Here is a 16,440-nt window from a genome sequence, read left to right as displayed (position 1 = left end):
TTGTTGCTACATGGAGTGGTTTATCATCAACATAGTCTTCAGTAGCCAGTATCTGAATGCCTCAACAGTAGTCCAGAACAGCAACACTTACCTGTATCTACCTTGCAGAATCTGGGACATCTGGCCTTTTTCTGGACATGCTAGAGCAGTGGTTCTCAACCTGTGTGTCCCCAGAAGTTTTGGCCTTCAACTCCCAGAAATCCTAACAGCTGATAAAGTGGCTGGGGTTTCTGGGAGTTGTAGGCCAAAAACACCTGGGGACCCCAGGTTGAGATTGTGCTAGAGGATCTTGACAAAATAAACGCCAGCATATACTCTAGCTATCAATTTCTTAAACTTCTAAAATATTTATTGGTAGCTTTATTTCACCATCATACCCAAAAGTGATTATACTAGTAGATACTTTATGCAGTGCAAGAATTATAGAATCCAGTCCAACTCCGGCCATACCGAAATATATAATCAAAGCAATCCTGACAGAGGGCCATCCAGTCTCTGCTTAAAAACATCAGAGAAGGAAATTCCATCACACTGAATAGCTCATTCAATCAGGAAATTCTTCCTGGTATTTAGGTGGAATCTCTTTTTCTGTAGCTTAATCAATTGATTTATGTCCTAGTCTCTGGAGCAGCAGAAACCAAACTTTCTCTCCTCAAGGACATTCTATCAAATATTTAAACATGGCTTAACCTCCTCCTTCCAGGCTAAACATAGCCACATCACTAAGCGGCTTCTCGCAGGGCATGGTAACTATCTTGGTTGCCTTTCTCTGGACACACTCCGATTTGTCAATATCCTTTTTGAACTGTGGCATGCAGAACTGGACACAGTATTCCGGGAGAGGTGTAACCAAAGCAGAATGGAGTGGTACTATTATGTAAAGTTTGCAAGAACAGAAGGCCTTCCTGAAATCAAGATATGCGGCATCTACAGCATTCCCTTTAGCTACCAAGTTGTAACTCTATCATAGCATGACTTGTCTTTGAGAAACTTGTATGTCAATTTTACTAATCATGGCATTCCTTGCCAGACTGTCTGTTCAATCATTTCTTCTAAAATATTTCCTGATATCAGGCTGACTGAGCAATAATTGTTTGGGTCCTCTTTTCTTCTCATTTTGAAGATGGGGACATTTGCCCTCCACCTGTCTGCTGGGAGTTCTGCTCTCCAGCAATTCTCAAGGATTATTGAGAATGGTTCTGAGATTACTTTTGCCAGTTCTTTTAATGCCCTTGGGTATAATTCATCTAGTCTTGAAGACTTGAATTCATTTAGAGTAGCAAAGTGTTCCTGTGCTATTTCCTTACTTATTAAATGTTGCATTTCCCCTACTGCATCATCTGATCCATTTTCACCAAGGTGAACATTGTTTTCTTTTGGAGAGAAGACAAAGGCAAAGAAAGTGTTGAACAGTCCTGCTTTTTCTTTGTCCTAGTTAGCATTTTGTCATCTCCTACATGCCCTACCACCCATCACTACCATTTCTTTGTTCTTGCTTTTTCTATAGACAATCCCCCCCCCCCCCCCGCTTTTTACCAATCCAAATCTGCCTGAGACCATTTTTCTGTGCTCTAGTAAGTTGAGCCTGTGAATTTCTAAAATGCATCACAGTGCAAAACCATACCATCATTCTCCTGATTCTCCTAGGGATAATGATGACTCTAGCAAGAATTCCATTTGTTGAGAATGCTTCAGGCAATACAGGAAAGATGTTAGCTGAGGTGGTATAACTATCAGCAAAGAAGCAAACTATCAGGGGCTTCAAAACGTATGCATTCTGAACTTCTAAAATGACGGTGCAGCCCATATCTTATGTTCCCATCTGCTTTTAGCTTGTTACAACATACGCTGACAGTCAGGAATTTACACATATCTTTTACAGCATATAGGAACGTTTTTATTTCATCATATGTTGAGTGTATGTAGGTGCACACACAGATGTCATTCAAATCAATAAGTTACAGAGGACCTTCATCTTTGAAAAAGACACGTCTCCTTAGCACCTTCAGCATTAGCAAGGAAATTGATCTATACCCCAAGGAAATTGATCTTGTAGCACTACTGCCACCCTCTGGCATGCTAATAAAGTAAATTGATCAAGGGGGGAAACTGCAGTCATTGCACATTTCTTGAGAACTGTTTCCAAATGAGAATTTATTTTCTAATATCACTGTATTATTTGTAAACAACACAGAACTTTTCACATTCATTTGGCACAATGTTACTTTTCACACATACTTCACATCAGGGACTAGATAAACTGAAATCAAGATATGCTGCATCTACAGCATTCCCTTTAGCTACCAAGTTGTAACTCTATCCTAGCATGACTTGTCTTTGAGAAACTTTTCACATTCATTTGGCACAATGTTACTTTTCACACATACTCCACATCAGGGACTAGATAAACTCACGGAGGCTCTCCTCATTCCCCAAATTATTTTTTTTATGCTTTAAGAGGGATGTTAAGAAATAAGGAATCATACTACAATCATATGGAAGTCTATGTTGCAACACTATTGATTCAATATACATCATACTGTTAGGAGGTAAGGAATGCTAGGACCTGCAGTCCAATAACTGGAGAGCTATATGGTTCCCACAACTGCTGTAAACTAAATCACCATACTGTATTCTCTTCCATTTCTCCTGTTATGGTGTTTAGGTATTTCTTTCTAAAGTTATCGAAGGAGCATAAGAAAGAAACAGGCAACCTTGACTGCAAACAAAAATCAATTTTAATCATACCAAGATGACTTTTTCCTGTATTCAATAGTGAATTAGGTGACATGCTCCATTTCCCAGTCAGTATAAAATATGGGACTTAATATCTTCAATAAGAGGTGACCCTTCTATGTATCAAAGTTCTACAAATCTAGATAGTGCTGATATAATAGGTGTATGTACTCTATATTAGAAGATTTAAATTCTGCTTCTCTTATAAACAGCAACACTTAAAATCACACAAATTACATCCTGTGTGTATTAGAGGTACCTACGTCAATTGGCAGTTGTTTTCTTTCAGAGAAGACCCTCAATCTCCAGTTATTTGAGAATAATTATAAAAACATTTATGAAGCAATATGTTGCTTCACCTCAGAAGGTCAGTCCTATAATTCATGTGTATATGTGTGTGTGTGTATATATTACATATTACAATTGCCTTATGGACAGATTCATATGCTGTTGCAGGGGGTGTTAAATTCTTCCCTCAGCATGAAGGGCATGTTTGCAAAATAAGAAACTGCTAGATGGGATTTTTATTTCATATATACTGTCAGTAATAATATACTGCATTGGCAAATAACAACAGAGAGTGCAAACTGAGTTAATGTGCATTTTCTGGAAAGAAAATGTGATAATTATAATTTGTTTTTTTATTCATACAATATGAAATTTCAGTTATCACTGTTGTTTAATGGGGCAGTACTTTCGGAAAGATGTTTCAGTCAATGTTTAAGGGATTTTTTTTTCTGTGTCAGGAGCAACTTGAGAAACTGCAAGTCACTTCTGGAGTCTGCAAGAAGCGTCATCGTCATATCCTACAAGGATGTTGCCCAGGGGACACCTGAATGTTTGAAGTTTTACCATCCTTTTGAGAGGCTTTTCTCATGTCCCTGCATGGGGAGCTGGAGCTGACAAAGGGAGCTCATCCATGCTCTCCCCGGATTCGAACCTCTGACCAGTCAGTTTTCAGTCCTGCCAGCACAAGTATTTAACCCACTGCACCACTGGGGACTCCTTTAAGGGAAATGAGAACTGATCTCAATTTCCCCTTTTTCAAGCTAAACAGGCCAAATTCCCCAAGCCAGTGGTTCTCAACCTGGGGTCCCCAGATGTTTTTGGCCTTCAGCTCCCAAAAATCCTAACAGCTGGTAAACTGGCTGGGATTTCTGGGAGTTGTAGGCGAAAAACATCTGGGGACCCCAGGTTGAGAACCACTGCAGCTGTTGCCCTCTGCAGACCTTTTATCATCTCTGGACACCTTGTAGTCTGTCAGTGTTCTTCTTAAATTCTGGAACTCATAACTTGAACAAAGTTGCCAGGTGAGATCTTACCGAAGCTGAAGAGAGTGATACCGTTGTTTCCTTTAATCTGAATACTATGTTATTGTGTTATCACAGTCTAGAACCATATTGGCCTTTTTGACTACTGCATCACAATGATGACCTGTGTTTAGCCTATGGTTTGCAAAGATCCCTAGAACCTTTTAACATATACTGTTGTGAAATCAGGTATTGTCCAGCCTATATTTGTGCATTTTTTTCCTGCCTAAATCTGGCACCTTACATGTAACCATGTTGAAATTGACCTAGCAACCTATTAAAGTCATTTCAAATTCTGATTCTGTCCTTTGGGAGGCACATTTTGGAGAAGGAACAACTCAAGCCCAAAAAAAGGCAGAGGATCCCAAACTGAGGTGGAAGAGCAAAATGAGGTGGAAAGAGAACAGTGTGAGAGCTTGAAGAGAAAAGAGAGGGTGAAGCAATGGAGTGAGCCTTGATAAGGGAAAATGCAAAGCACAGCTGGGGAGAGACATGATAAGAGAGAAGAAAAGCTGGGCGAACAGAAGAAAGGAATTGGTGCAAAGAAACTAAAGGTTAGAGTATGCAGGATAGTCCAATCATGATATTCATCCCACTATTTTTGAAAGAAGCCTACTAAATTGAATTTGCCTTCGAGGTTTGTCTTGTGTATTTCCCATAGCAAAGGTAAAGGTTTCCCTTGACATTAAGTCTAGTTGTGGCTGACTCTGGGGGGTGGCGCTCATCTCCATTTCTAAGCTGAAGAGCCTGCGTTGTCCATAGACGCCTCCAAGGTCATGTGGCTGGCATGACAACATGGAATGCTGTTACCTTCCAGCTGGAGTGGCACCTATTGATTTACTCACATTTGCCTGTTTTCGAACTGCCAGGTTGGCAGAAGCTGGGGCTAACAGCAGGAGCTCACCCCACTCCCCAAATTCAAACCGCCAACCTTTCGGCCAGCAAATTCAGCTCTCTGATAACTGTTCCTCTGCTTTATAATAATGAAACAAAGTATTTTGATTATGTCACTCCAAACTCATAGCTTGATTCCTGATAGTGCTGCTCCTGCGTATACGTTTATGTGCTTCCTGTCTTTGGAAACAGAGACGTTCTCTATACATTGCTCTTCCAGGAGAATTTGCTTGGCTCTGTCAAAAAAGACTTCATCCTTCCTGATAAGTTTTAATATAGACACGTGAGGTCCAAATTGTTCCTCCTGCTCTTCCAACAATGCTACTAGCCTGCACTTTCTGCAGATCCTCACATTCTAAGTCAAGAACACAAACATTGTACAGGGTTAGTCAAAATGCATAGGCCAATAAGCCATTCAATTGAATGGCTTATTGGCCTATGCATTTTGACTAACCCTGTATATTTCCCTCAACATAGCCTTGAATATTCACAAAGCAGAGGAGAAACTTTTGGGACACAATCTCAAGAAGTGTTGCTCCAAGTCATAGGAAAAATACTGTTTAAATTTGAGTCTAATGCACCACTGTATCTAATGTGACTTCAATTTCTAAAACCCAGAAACCAAAAAAGTATTTGCTGGTGACTGTAATGTGCAATGACAAAAAGTACGCCCCTCATTTGGCAAAAAAAAAGGGGGTTGCATTGCAGTTACTGCCTGCTTAGGATTGTTCCTTTAAAAACAAAGGTTTTAGAGAACCAAAGCTTCCAGCAATGGAAAGGAAAAGCTTGGGATCCATCTATTCTGTGAGTTCAAGTCCTAAATATTTAGTACACAATTCTCTTATGTCAGCTTACTGAAATTTTGCATGCATTATTCAATAATCTCTCTATATAACCTTTCATAAAGGAATAGGAAGAACTCTGCATTTCATATGTAAGGTTTTTTATCACCTTGTACAATTGGAATTGCCTTTTTTATTATCTGATTTTTGTTGGCTTCAAATATTTATTTATAAATCTAAATCTACAGATAAGTTTTTTGAAATCCCAGGCATGTAGAAGACCAAAGTAGGAGACCCACTTCCCTAGGACATCCCATTAAAGCAGACCTTACACAAATAAACTGTTACGTTGCTTTGCATGGGACATTGTTTTAAATAGCGAAACAAAAATTTATTATTATTTATTTATTTACTTCGCTTGTATACCGCTCTTCTCAGCCCTTAGTCGACTCAGAGCGGTTAACAATTCCAATATACACAGCACAATATCATTGAGCATTTAAAAACAAAGCGATTAAACATCAAACATCAATACAACAATACATCAATTTAACAAATCCATCACGTCTCATCAATGAAATCAGAATCCAGTCTCCATATCCATTTTCCGTGTTCCAATAATCAATTGCACTGCCTAGTTGAATGCCTGTTTGAACAGCCAGGTCTTCACTCTCCTCCGGAATACCAATAGGGAGGGGGGCGATCTAATATCCATAGGAAGGGCGTTCCACAGCCAAGGGGCCACCACTGAGAAGGCCCTGTCTCTCGTCCCCGCCAGGCGTGCTTGTGAAGGTAAGTCGGGCCAGAACCGTTTAGGGCTTTAAAGGCGCTAAAAAAATATTGAGATCGAGGTCTTTAGGCATGGAAAAACCAAGTAAAAAGATAAATGCCAAGTTCCTCTATTTGCAGTAGTTTCCAACCTGTGGATCCCCAGATGTTTTGGCCTTCAACTCCCAGAAATCCTAACAGCTGGTAAACTGGCTGTGATTTCTGAGAGTTGTAGGCCAAAACACCTGGGGACCCACAGGTTGAAACCCGCCATTCTATTGGGAAAAAAGTGCATGGAGATGGTAACAAAGAAAAAACAGCCAAATTCTAAATAATGGTTTTTATGTCCATCAAATTTTAGAATATAGTTTGTAACTATCTTGAAAATCCCTACACTAAAAGTGATCACTACTTTGTACAACTTTAATAAGTTAAAGGTATTCCTTAAGATATTTCTGATTTTATATTACTGAATCATTTTCCTATTATTTTTCAAAACGGTTGATGGTTATAGACTTATAAAGAGAATTTGTGACAGGATAACTATGGAAACTTTTTCATGCAAAACATACTGTCCACAGAAATGTCTTAGATTTTTCATTACTGGAGTGATTAAAAGTATCTAGGAAGTTTTGTGAAATGTTCACTGTTGTCGAGATACCTTTTATTGAATAGTTTCATAATCCATTTATTGTAAAGCAATAAATGTAATAAATTATAGCGTTCTGTGCCTGAAAACATTATAGGTGTAATCATCTCTGGAAAGTGCCATAGTGATATGACAAACCAAATAACCTCAGGGGGCTCACAGACTTGGGACTTCATTTTATAACTCATTTGTTTAGCAAATGAAACACACAACTTTTCCCTTCTGGAAGCAATACGATGCTACAAGCCTCACACACATAATGGAAGAAAGTAATGAAGTGAGATAATCCTCACGTTATTTCTGACGGCTGAAATCAGTGGAGTTTGCCATGCATTTCAGACAGTAAAAATGAAGTCCATTAATTCTGTGAAAGCAAACAAACATCTAAGCTTGTAATGAAGTGTTAGAAGACACACTTTATTTCACAAGGATCTTTTCTGTCACAATCTCCTAGCCCAAACACTGAAGCTATTAGCAAATTAGTGCAACTACAAATTTGTCAAGTTAACATTTGCTTTTAAAGAGGGAAGGGGATATTCCAAAAGCCTGTGAATGTCCATATATAATTGAGAGCAGGATGTTTTGACAGAATTTGAGTGAGGGTGAAAGCACCAAACAGCTCTATTATCTCTGCAGATATCTTTGGGTAAAAATAGGCATTGTTCAGTCTTTGCTAGAATCAAATGCTAGCCTGTAATTCATATTTTAGATATACCCAATATGTTTCCCAGGACAGATTCTAGACAGGTAGTCAGTTTACAACTATCTCAGCAGATACAAAATATCCTGTACTATGTTTACTAACTTTCATGGGCTCATTGTTGTTGTCATGAACTTTTGTGAGCTCTTGATTGTGAGCCATGCACAGGTTAGAACATTCCCAGATTTCCATACGGAATCCTGTTTGGAATGAAAATAGCCCTCCGAAAACTACAAATCTTTTCGTTAACAGTGATTTGGGCCCAACTCAAGTGCTTAGGTATGAATTCAGAAATTCTGAGTTCATGACTCAATAGTCACACTTTTATATTTACCCTAAGTCTGAAGATTTAAGGCATTATTGCATGCAAGAGGCAAATCAGCACAGAAGTAGGATTGGTTCCTTTTGTACAATGTTGCGTATATTCTGTTGCCATCCTGTCTCGTCTCCACAAGTAAGCCATAACCTGCTACTGACAAGAAAAAAACTAGTCAATAGCTGGCACTCCCATCATCACCTACCTGGTACACTGGGGCTGTGTCAATATGCCAGCACTGAAGTGATGTCAAGGAGTGGGATTCTCATCCTCTCCTACTCCCTCTCCCTCCTCCTCACTATTCCAGGGCTTTCTTTTAAACTAACTAATGTGGAAAATGTGAAATTGCTTTAAAATTTTGAGGGTAAGTTATTGCACAAATGGAGGGTGTGCAATACTGAGGATGCTCTGGTGGGTCTATATATGCTACTGCTGCTTACATGACTATTGTGTAATAGTTTTGCATGAGAAAGTGCTTACTCTAACCTACAACAACAGATAACAGTTTATTCTATTACAGAAAAGTCTCTTGTTTCCTAATGCCAAACAAGATGATTTTTCTATACTGCCTTTCTCCCAAAATTGGGATTCAAGGTGGCTTATAATTTTTTTTAAAACTACACAAAGGTTGCTAAAAACACACAGAAAAGTGAACAGTAAAATAAAATTTAATTGTTGACGACTATGCTCCTGTGATAGGATCACTGTAAGTTAGAATGATTTGAAGACTTGCAACAGCATATCCTAACCATGGCATCTAAGTCATGCGACTAAAATGATCAAGGGTCTGGAGAACAAGCCCTATGAGGAATGGCCTAAAGAGCTGGGCATGTTTAGCCTGAAGAAGAGAAGGCTGAGAGGAGACATGATAGCCATGTATAAATACATGAGAGGAAGTCATAGGGAGGAGGGAGCAAGCTTGTTTTCTGCTGCCCTGGAGACCAGGACGCAGAACAATGGCTTCAAACTACAAGAAAGAAGATTCCATCTAAACATTAGTAAGAACTTCCTGGCTGTGAGAGCTGTTAAGCAGTGGAACTCTCTGCCTCTGAGTGTGGTAGAGGCTCCTTCTTTGGAAGCTTTTGAATAGAGGCTGGATGGCCATCTGTCGAGGATGCTTTGAATGAAAATTTCCTGCTTCTTGGCAGGGGGTTGGACTGGAAGGCTCATGAGGTTTCTTCCAACTCTAGGATTCTATGATCTTTTCATTGGCTTGCTAAGGTACCAGTAAATGCCAGATTCTATAGCAGGGCTCCACAAACTTTTTAAGCAGAGGGTCAGTTCACGGCCCCTTCAACTGTTGGGAGGCCAGACTACAGTTTGAAAAAATATGAACCAATTCCTATGGACACTGTAGTGCAAAAAATATTAAAGAACAATACAATATTTAAAATGAAGAACTATTTTGACCAACATAAACCTAACTCTGTGTACTTGGTTTTAGATTACATAGTCAAATTAATTAGGATTGTTGTTGTGTACCTTCAAGTCTTTTCAAACTTAGGGCAACTCTAAGTCTAAAGTTTAGGGAAGGGGCTGGTAAATGATCTTGCAGGGCCACATCCTGCCTTAGTTTGGGGACCACTGCTCCAGAGTTTCTAGCAAACTGTGGAGTATACTCCCAACATAGCCCAAAGCAAGGCAAAGCTGGTTTAACCCTGGAAAAACTACAACATTCACAAGAGGTAGTCGGACATTGTGGAAACAGCCAGGAGTCGATTCAGGGTGAGTTAGGGTTTCCTTGCCAATATAGATCACATTCAGTCCTCCTATTCTAGCTGAATTTAACCTAGCACTCTTAAGAGAGCTATGCCTTAGTTTGGGGACCCATGTTCTATAGTAGGCATCAGCAAACTTCAGCCCTCCAGGCAGGGCCGTAGCCAGAAAAAAATTTCGGGGAGGGTTGAAAATTTCAGGGGGGGGGAATTTCAGGGGGGGTTAGGGTCACGCTGAAGCAAAGAGCACAGCAGGGGGCAGGGAAGCCTTCAATAGCCTGCAGCTCCGCCCCTGTCAACCCACCTCCACCAGGTCTGGCCTCCTTAATGAGAGCATTCAACACCCCCTCCCCAAACTTGGTTGCTTCACTACATCGGCTATTGCTGCAAGTAATGACAGTGTGAATAAATTGTCAATATTTGCTTGAGATAGTGCTTGCAATTCTGGAGGGACTCTTAATATTTTGCATCTCATAGACTTAGCATGGAGATTTGGTTAACCAGTTAAAATTCATGAGTAAACTAGGGTTTTTTTAACGTGAAAAATTGGGGGGGGTTAACCCCTAGCCCCCCTCCCCCCCCCCCCCCCCCCGGCTACAGGCCTGCCTCCAGGTGTTTTGGACTTGGAACACTCACAATTTCTAACAGCCTACCACTGGCTAGCCCAACATCGAGATGAATCAGACCATTTCAGGGGAGGCTTGAGGGTTTCCATGTCAGCAGATGGGGAATCCATTTGATGTCTGGAAACCAGGCTTTAAGGGAACTCTCCAAGGTGCTGAACCCCTTTGGAGCGCTCCTTTGGGGCTAGAACAAGCATGGACAAACTTTGGCCCTCCAGGTGTTTTGGAGTTCAACTCCCAAAAGGCTGTTAGGAATTGTGGGAGTTAAGGTCCAAATAAACTGGAACGCCGAAGTTTCCCAGATAATTTCTTTCTATCCTTTAGTAGGGTTTATTTTCAATTTCAAAATATACTAGAGTAAAAAAATATACTTCTTCTTTCACTTTTTTTAAAACATATGTAAATTGCTTCAGTTTTTTTTCCATTAGTAAAATTGCATTTTAAGGAATTCAGAGAAGAAAAAACCATCCTTTAACCTACAGGACCATCTCAGCAAAACACATTTTGGTTGGAAAAAAAATATTTTGGAAAAGTCCTGGTGAGATCCAAGAAAATCTACAAATTAGCCCCCAAAAGAATGGATCGAGTGAACAGAAACAGTACAATAATCTACAAACACAATGAAAATGCTTACTTCTTTAGACCACTGAGGAATACCATGTATTTTTAAAACACAGTAAGTTTTCACAACTTGCAATTTTCGATACATATTGGAAACATTTAGGGAACAGGTCAAAGTTTAAACATGTAAGCAGTGTCATTGTTTCATTTAATTTAACAGTGACATTTAATCCATAGATGTGGGTGAAACATCAGAAGAGCATGCTTCTGGAACATGGCCATACAGCCCTGAAAACTCACAGCAACCCAGTGATTCCGGCCATAAAAGCCTTTGACAACACATTCTCATCATTGTTAAGTGATCCCTAACAGCAATAGGTAGTAAGAAATATGTCACCCAACCAAAAGCACATTCACTCAGAAGTAAACAGAATTATGAAGAATTTTGAACAAAATCCAAACTGAGTACTTCTTGTCAATGTCCAATTAAAAGATTGCAAGGGCAAATATGTCAAATATTTCCACGCATGTTGGACACATGTCTGTAATTTCATGCATAAAACAATAAATGTCTGCAGAAACAATCATCTACATAATGGGGATTGAAATCAGAAGATCCTGCAGTTTTCACTGGATTGCAATGCCTATCAAGCCCAGCCAATAATGGCAAATGCTAGGAGTTGCAGTCAAGTACCTGGCACAATTTCCACCCCAATATATTGTAGAATAGTGACGTGTGAAATAGTGACTAGGTTGCATGAACTGATCCTCATTTGGACAATTCTGCAAAATACCTGCAGATGGAGATATAAGTTGATATGACAATCTCTTTTTCCAACTATCAAACTCCACAAAGATTTATCTGAAAGCTTTCCACATATCAATATATTTTTCCCATTCTATAAACCAACCTCCCAAACTGCATCATTTCTAGAGCGTATGCATTAAAGGATTTTTTTTGGGGGGGGGGGGGAGCAGAATTAGGAAACTGGAAACCCACTGACTGAGCCTATGCATGGCACACTCTGTGGGTCTCACAAGAAAGGCCTGAAGGCCAAGAAAAGTTGATGATAGAAGTAGGGGTCAACTTAGAGGCAGCAGCACAACACAAAAGATTGGGAAAACATCCAATGTGGGGAACTACAAAGTGCTGGCTTCATTTCAAGAGGGGTTACTTGGGAAGGCTACCCAGGAAGAACTACCTGCCCTTGGGAAGGCTCTTAGGGCAACCCTATGCCACTTTGCCTTGTCTCGCAGGCAGGCTGTTCCTCCTCTTGGGTAAAGATGCATCTATAGTGTAGAATTAAAGGAGCCTGACACTGGATCTGCCATGACTCCAGGGTATGGAATGAGAGAAACTGCAGGGTTGCTATGAGTTTTCTTGGCTTTATGGCCATGTTCCAGATGCATTCTCTCCTGACGTTTCATCCACATCTATGGAAGGCATTCTCAAAAGTTGTGAGGTCTGTTGGAAACTAGGAAAGTGGGGTTTATATATCTGTGGAATGTCCAGGGTGGGAGAAAGAACTCTTCTCTGCTTGCGGCAAGTGTGAATATTGCAATTAATCACTTTGAATAGCATTGCAAAGCCTTGAAACATCTTCAAGGCCTGGCTGATTCTGGGGGAATCCTTCGTTGGGAGGTGTTCGCTGGCCCTGATTGTTTCATGTCTGGAATACCCGTCTTCTGGGTGTTGTTCTTTATTTACTGTCCTGATTTTATTTACTGTCCTGATTTTAGAGTGGTAGGCAGATTTTGTTCATTTTCATTATTTTTTCCAGCACCTCACAACCTCTGAGGATGCCAGCTGTAGATATTTCCTTCTGGAACATGGCCATACAGTCCAGAAAACTCACAGGAACCCAGTGATCCCGGCCATGAAAGCCTTCAACAACACAGAGAAATTACAGTTTGGTGAGGAACATGCACTTTGGGTCAGACAAGGCTAAAGACCTTGTGAAAATACAACTCCTATGATTCTATAGCATTGAGGCATGGCAGATGGAGGGACAGCAAACCTAAGCCTGGGAGATGCAGTTCAGCGAGGCACCTGCAATCTTTGGAAGAGAAAGCTGGTGAAACTACAACTCCCAAGCTTTCATGACACTGAGCTAGGGCAGTTTAAGTGACATCAAACTGCTTGAATTCTACATCCATGGTGAAAACTGCTCAAGATAGATGTTGTGCACCTGGTGAGAGACACTGAATGAGAGACATTGCAGTCTGGGGAGGCACCTGCACTCTGGGTCAGAGGAGGCTAAAGACCTTGTGAAACTACAACTCCCACGATTCTATAGCATTGAGCCATGTCAGATGGAGAGACAGTAGACCTAAGCCTGGGAGGTGCAGTTTGGTGAGGCACCCACAGCCTTTGGCAGAGAAAGCTGAAGGCCTGGTGAAACTATGAAACTACAACTCCCAGGCTTTCATTGCAGTGAGCCAGGGTAGTTCAAGTGACATCAAACTGCATGAATTCTACAAGCCAGACAACTTCTAATTGTGGAAAGTATAATGGATTGTAGGCCGTTAGGAATTATGGGTGCTTTTATTGGGTCAGAAGCAACTTGGGAAACTGCAAGTCGCTTCTGGTGTGAGAGAATTGGCCATCTGCAAGAATGTTGCCCAGGGGACACCCAGATGTTTTGATGTTTTACCATCCTTGTGGGAGGCTTCTCTCATGTCCCCACATGGGGAAGCTAGAACTGACAGAGGGAGCTTATCTGTGCTATCTCCGGATTTGAACCTCCGACCTGTGGGTCTTCAGTCCTGTCGGCACAAGGATTTAACCAAGGCATCCTCAAACTGTGGCCCTCCAGCTGTATGGGCCTCCAATTCCCAGAAGCCCTAACTAGCTTGTTCAATTGTCAGGAATTCTCTGAGTTGAAGGACAAGGGTTTAACCCACTGCGCGGGGGGGGGGGGGGGGCTCCAGTCCTGAAGTTCAAAACACCTAGAGGGCTGAAGTTTGTCCATGCCTGATCTAAATGCAGCCATATGGATGTGGAAAGTGGGAAATGTGGGAACTGAACTCCTACAACAAAACAAAAACAACAAAACTTTATTTATATACCGCTCTATCTCCCCGAAGGGACTCAGAGCGGTTTCCAAATAACATAACCAATACATACAAGAAAAACAGCATAAACATAAAATGAACAAGACAATATAAGCATTAAAAACCACAATGGCAAATAATCCTGCCCCTAGTCCTAGAGCACCTGGAGGGACCACGTTTGCCCAGGCCTCCTCCCCAAGAGCGCAGAGCCGCCACCCCCCTCCCCGGCGCCTCAGCCCTGAGCTCTGGCGGTGAGGAGCCCCGCTCACCTGCGGGCGCCGTCGTCGGGGCATCCTCCTCCTCCTGCTCCTCGGCGGCGCTGCATGGCGGCGGGGACGCAGCTGGTGAGCTCGGTCCAGTCGGCGTGCAGCCCGCAGCTCCACCCGGTGGAGAAGCGGGAGAAGAGCCACGTGTCGCCCTTGTCGGCGCCGGCCGCTTCGCCTTCGCCCTCTCCCGTGGCGTCCCTTCCTCCTCCTCCTCCTTCTCCTGCTGCTGCTCCGGGGCGGCGGCAGAGGCACCTCTTCTGGCCGGGCCGGCAGTGGCAAGGCTGCTCGAGGCGGATGTTGCGCACCAGGTGCCTCCCGAAGGTGGTGCCGCCAGTCTTCTGGATGTGGAGGAAGACTATCACGTCGCGGCCGCGCATGTCGAAGCGGAGGGCCGGCGAGAGGGGCCTGCTCCGTTCCCCCGCCGCCGCCGCCGCCTTCCCCCTGGAAGTGGCTCCTCCCGCGCAGCCCGGGGGCCCCGGCGGGGGCGCCTCGGAGGGGAGCAGCAGGAGGAGGAGGAGGAGGAAGAGCAGCGCCCCCAGCAGCGGCACCAGCAGCCAGCGGCCCAGGCGCTCCTCCATGGCGCTCAGGCGGAGGGAGGCAACGGCGTCGACGGCCGCCTTCCTCGCTCCTGCTTCCCGCGCCGCCCCCACATTGCGGCGGCGCCCAGGAAGGAAGGAGCGCGCGCTCCTCTTCCCCGGACTCCGCTCCGCGCCTCGCGCTCCTGCCCAATGCCGCCCGCCTCGCCGCCTCGCACTTGCTTCCCCCCTTCTCAGAGCTTGGCGCCGCCCAGCCAATCCCGGGAGAAGACTCTCTCCCGCGCCGGCCAATCGCCGAGCGCTCCATGCCGGCAGCGGCTGCCAATAGAAGGCCGTGGGAAAATAGCTCCGCCCTCTCTCACGTTCCGTCCAATCACGATGCTCTATCCGATAAAGGGGCGGGGCGGGTGTGTGGTGCTGGCCAATGGCGGGGAAGGTGTGTTGGTGGAGGGGTGGGGCCGAGCGCGGGAAACCTGGAGGCTGTGTCAGTCTGTTCTTTCCACGTGGCGGAGATGCATCTTTGCGCTTCTTGAATATGGATTTATTTCATTTATTTTTTGCGACATTTATATGCCGCCCTTCTCACCCCGATATATCAGTGGTTCTCAACCTTCTTAATGCTGTGACCCCTTAGTACGGTTCCCCATGTTGTGGTGACCCCAACCATAAAATTATTTTCGTTGCTACTTCATAACTAAGTTTGCGACTGTTATGAATCGTAATGTAAATATCTGATATGCAGGATGTATTTTCATTCACCGGATAAAATTTGGCACAAATACCCCATACATCCAAATCTGAATACTGTTGGGATTGATGGAGGGGATTGATTTTGTTATTTGGGAGTTATAGTTGCCAGGATTTATAGTTAACCTGCAATCAAAGAGCATTCTGAACTCCACCAGCGATGGAATTGAACCAAACTTGGCACCCAGAACTCCCATGACCAACAGAAAAATACTGGAAGGGTTTGGTGGGCATTGACCTTCAGTTTTGGAGTTGTAGTTCACCTACATCTAAGGAGCACTCTGGACTCAAACAATGATAGATCTGAACCAAACTTGGCACGAATACGTAATATGCCCAAATGGGAACACTGGTGGAGTTTGGGGAAAATATACCTTGACTTTTGTGAGTTGTAGTTGCTGGGATTTAGCGTTCACCTACAATCAAAAAGCATTCTGAACCCCACAAACGGTAGAATTAGATCAAACTTCTCACACAGAACCCCAATGCCCAAGCGAAAATACTGTGTTTTCTGATGGCCTTTGGCGACTCCTCTGACACCCCCTCATGACCCCCTCAGGTGTCCCGACCCCCAGGTTGAGAAACACTGCAATATATTATATTATTAGCATTGTACAATATCAGTGTTATATATTACTATATTGTACTAGACCATTATGTTGTAATATTATTAATATTATTACATGTAATATAAAATGTATAATTATAATATCATATTATTATTAATATTATATTGTATTACATTATAACAGGGGTCCTCAAACTAAGGCCCAGGGGCCAGAT

The 16,440-nt window shown here is 42.7% G+C and overlaps 1 protein-coding gene across 1 annotated transcript in view; it reads right to left on the bottom strand.

Annotated features, from left to right (window-relative positions):
• The window catches only part of HS6ST3 (heparan sulfate 6-O-sulfotransferase 3), a 212,476-nt gene extending 197,280 nt beyond the window's left edge, over positions 1-15,196 (bottom strand). Inside the window, exon 1 of the mRNA XM_060769483.2 lies at positions 14,378-15,196. Coding sequence (XP_060625466.2) covers positions 14,378-14,952 — 575 coding nt within the window. The 5' untranslated portion in view covers positions 14,953-15,196. The remainder of the gene's footprint in view (positions 1-14,377) is intronic.
• Between the last annotated feature and the right edge of the window lie 1,244 nt (positions 15,197-16,440).

The sequence above is a fragment of the Anolis sagrei genome, chromosome 3 (assembly GCF_037176765.1).
Source record: "Anolis sagrei isolate rAnoSag1 chromosome 3, rAnoSag1.mat, whole genome shotgun sequence".
NCBI lineage: Eukaryota > Metazoa > Chordata > Lepidosauria > Squamata > Dactyloidae > Anolis > Anolis sagrei.
The sequence above is the reverse complement of the archived record's forward strand: the minus strand, read 5'-3'. Positions and strand labels throughout refer to the sequence as shown.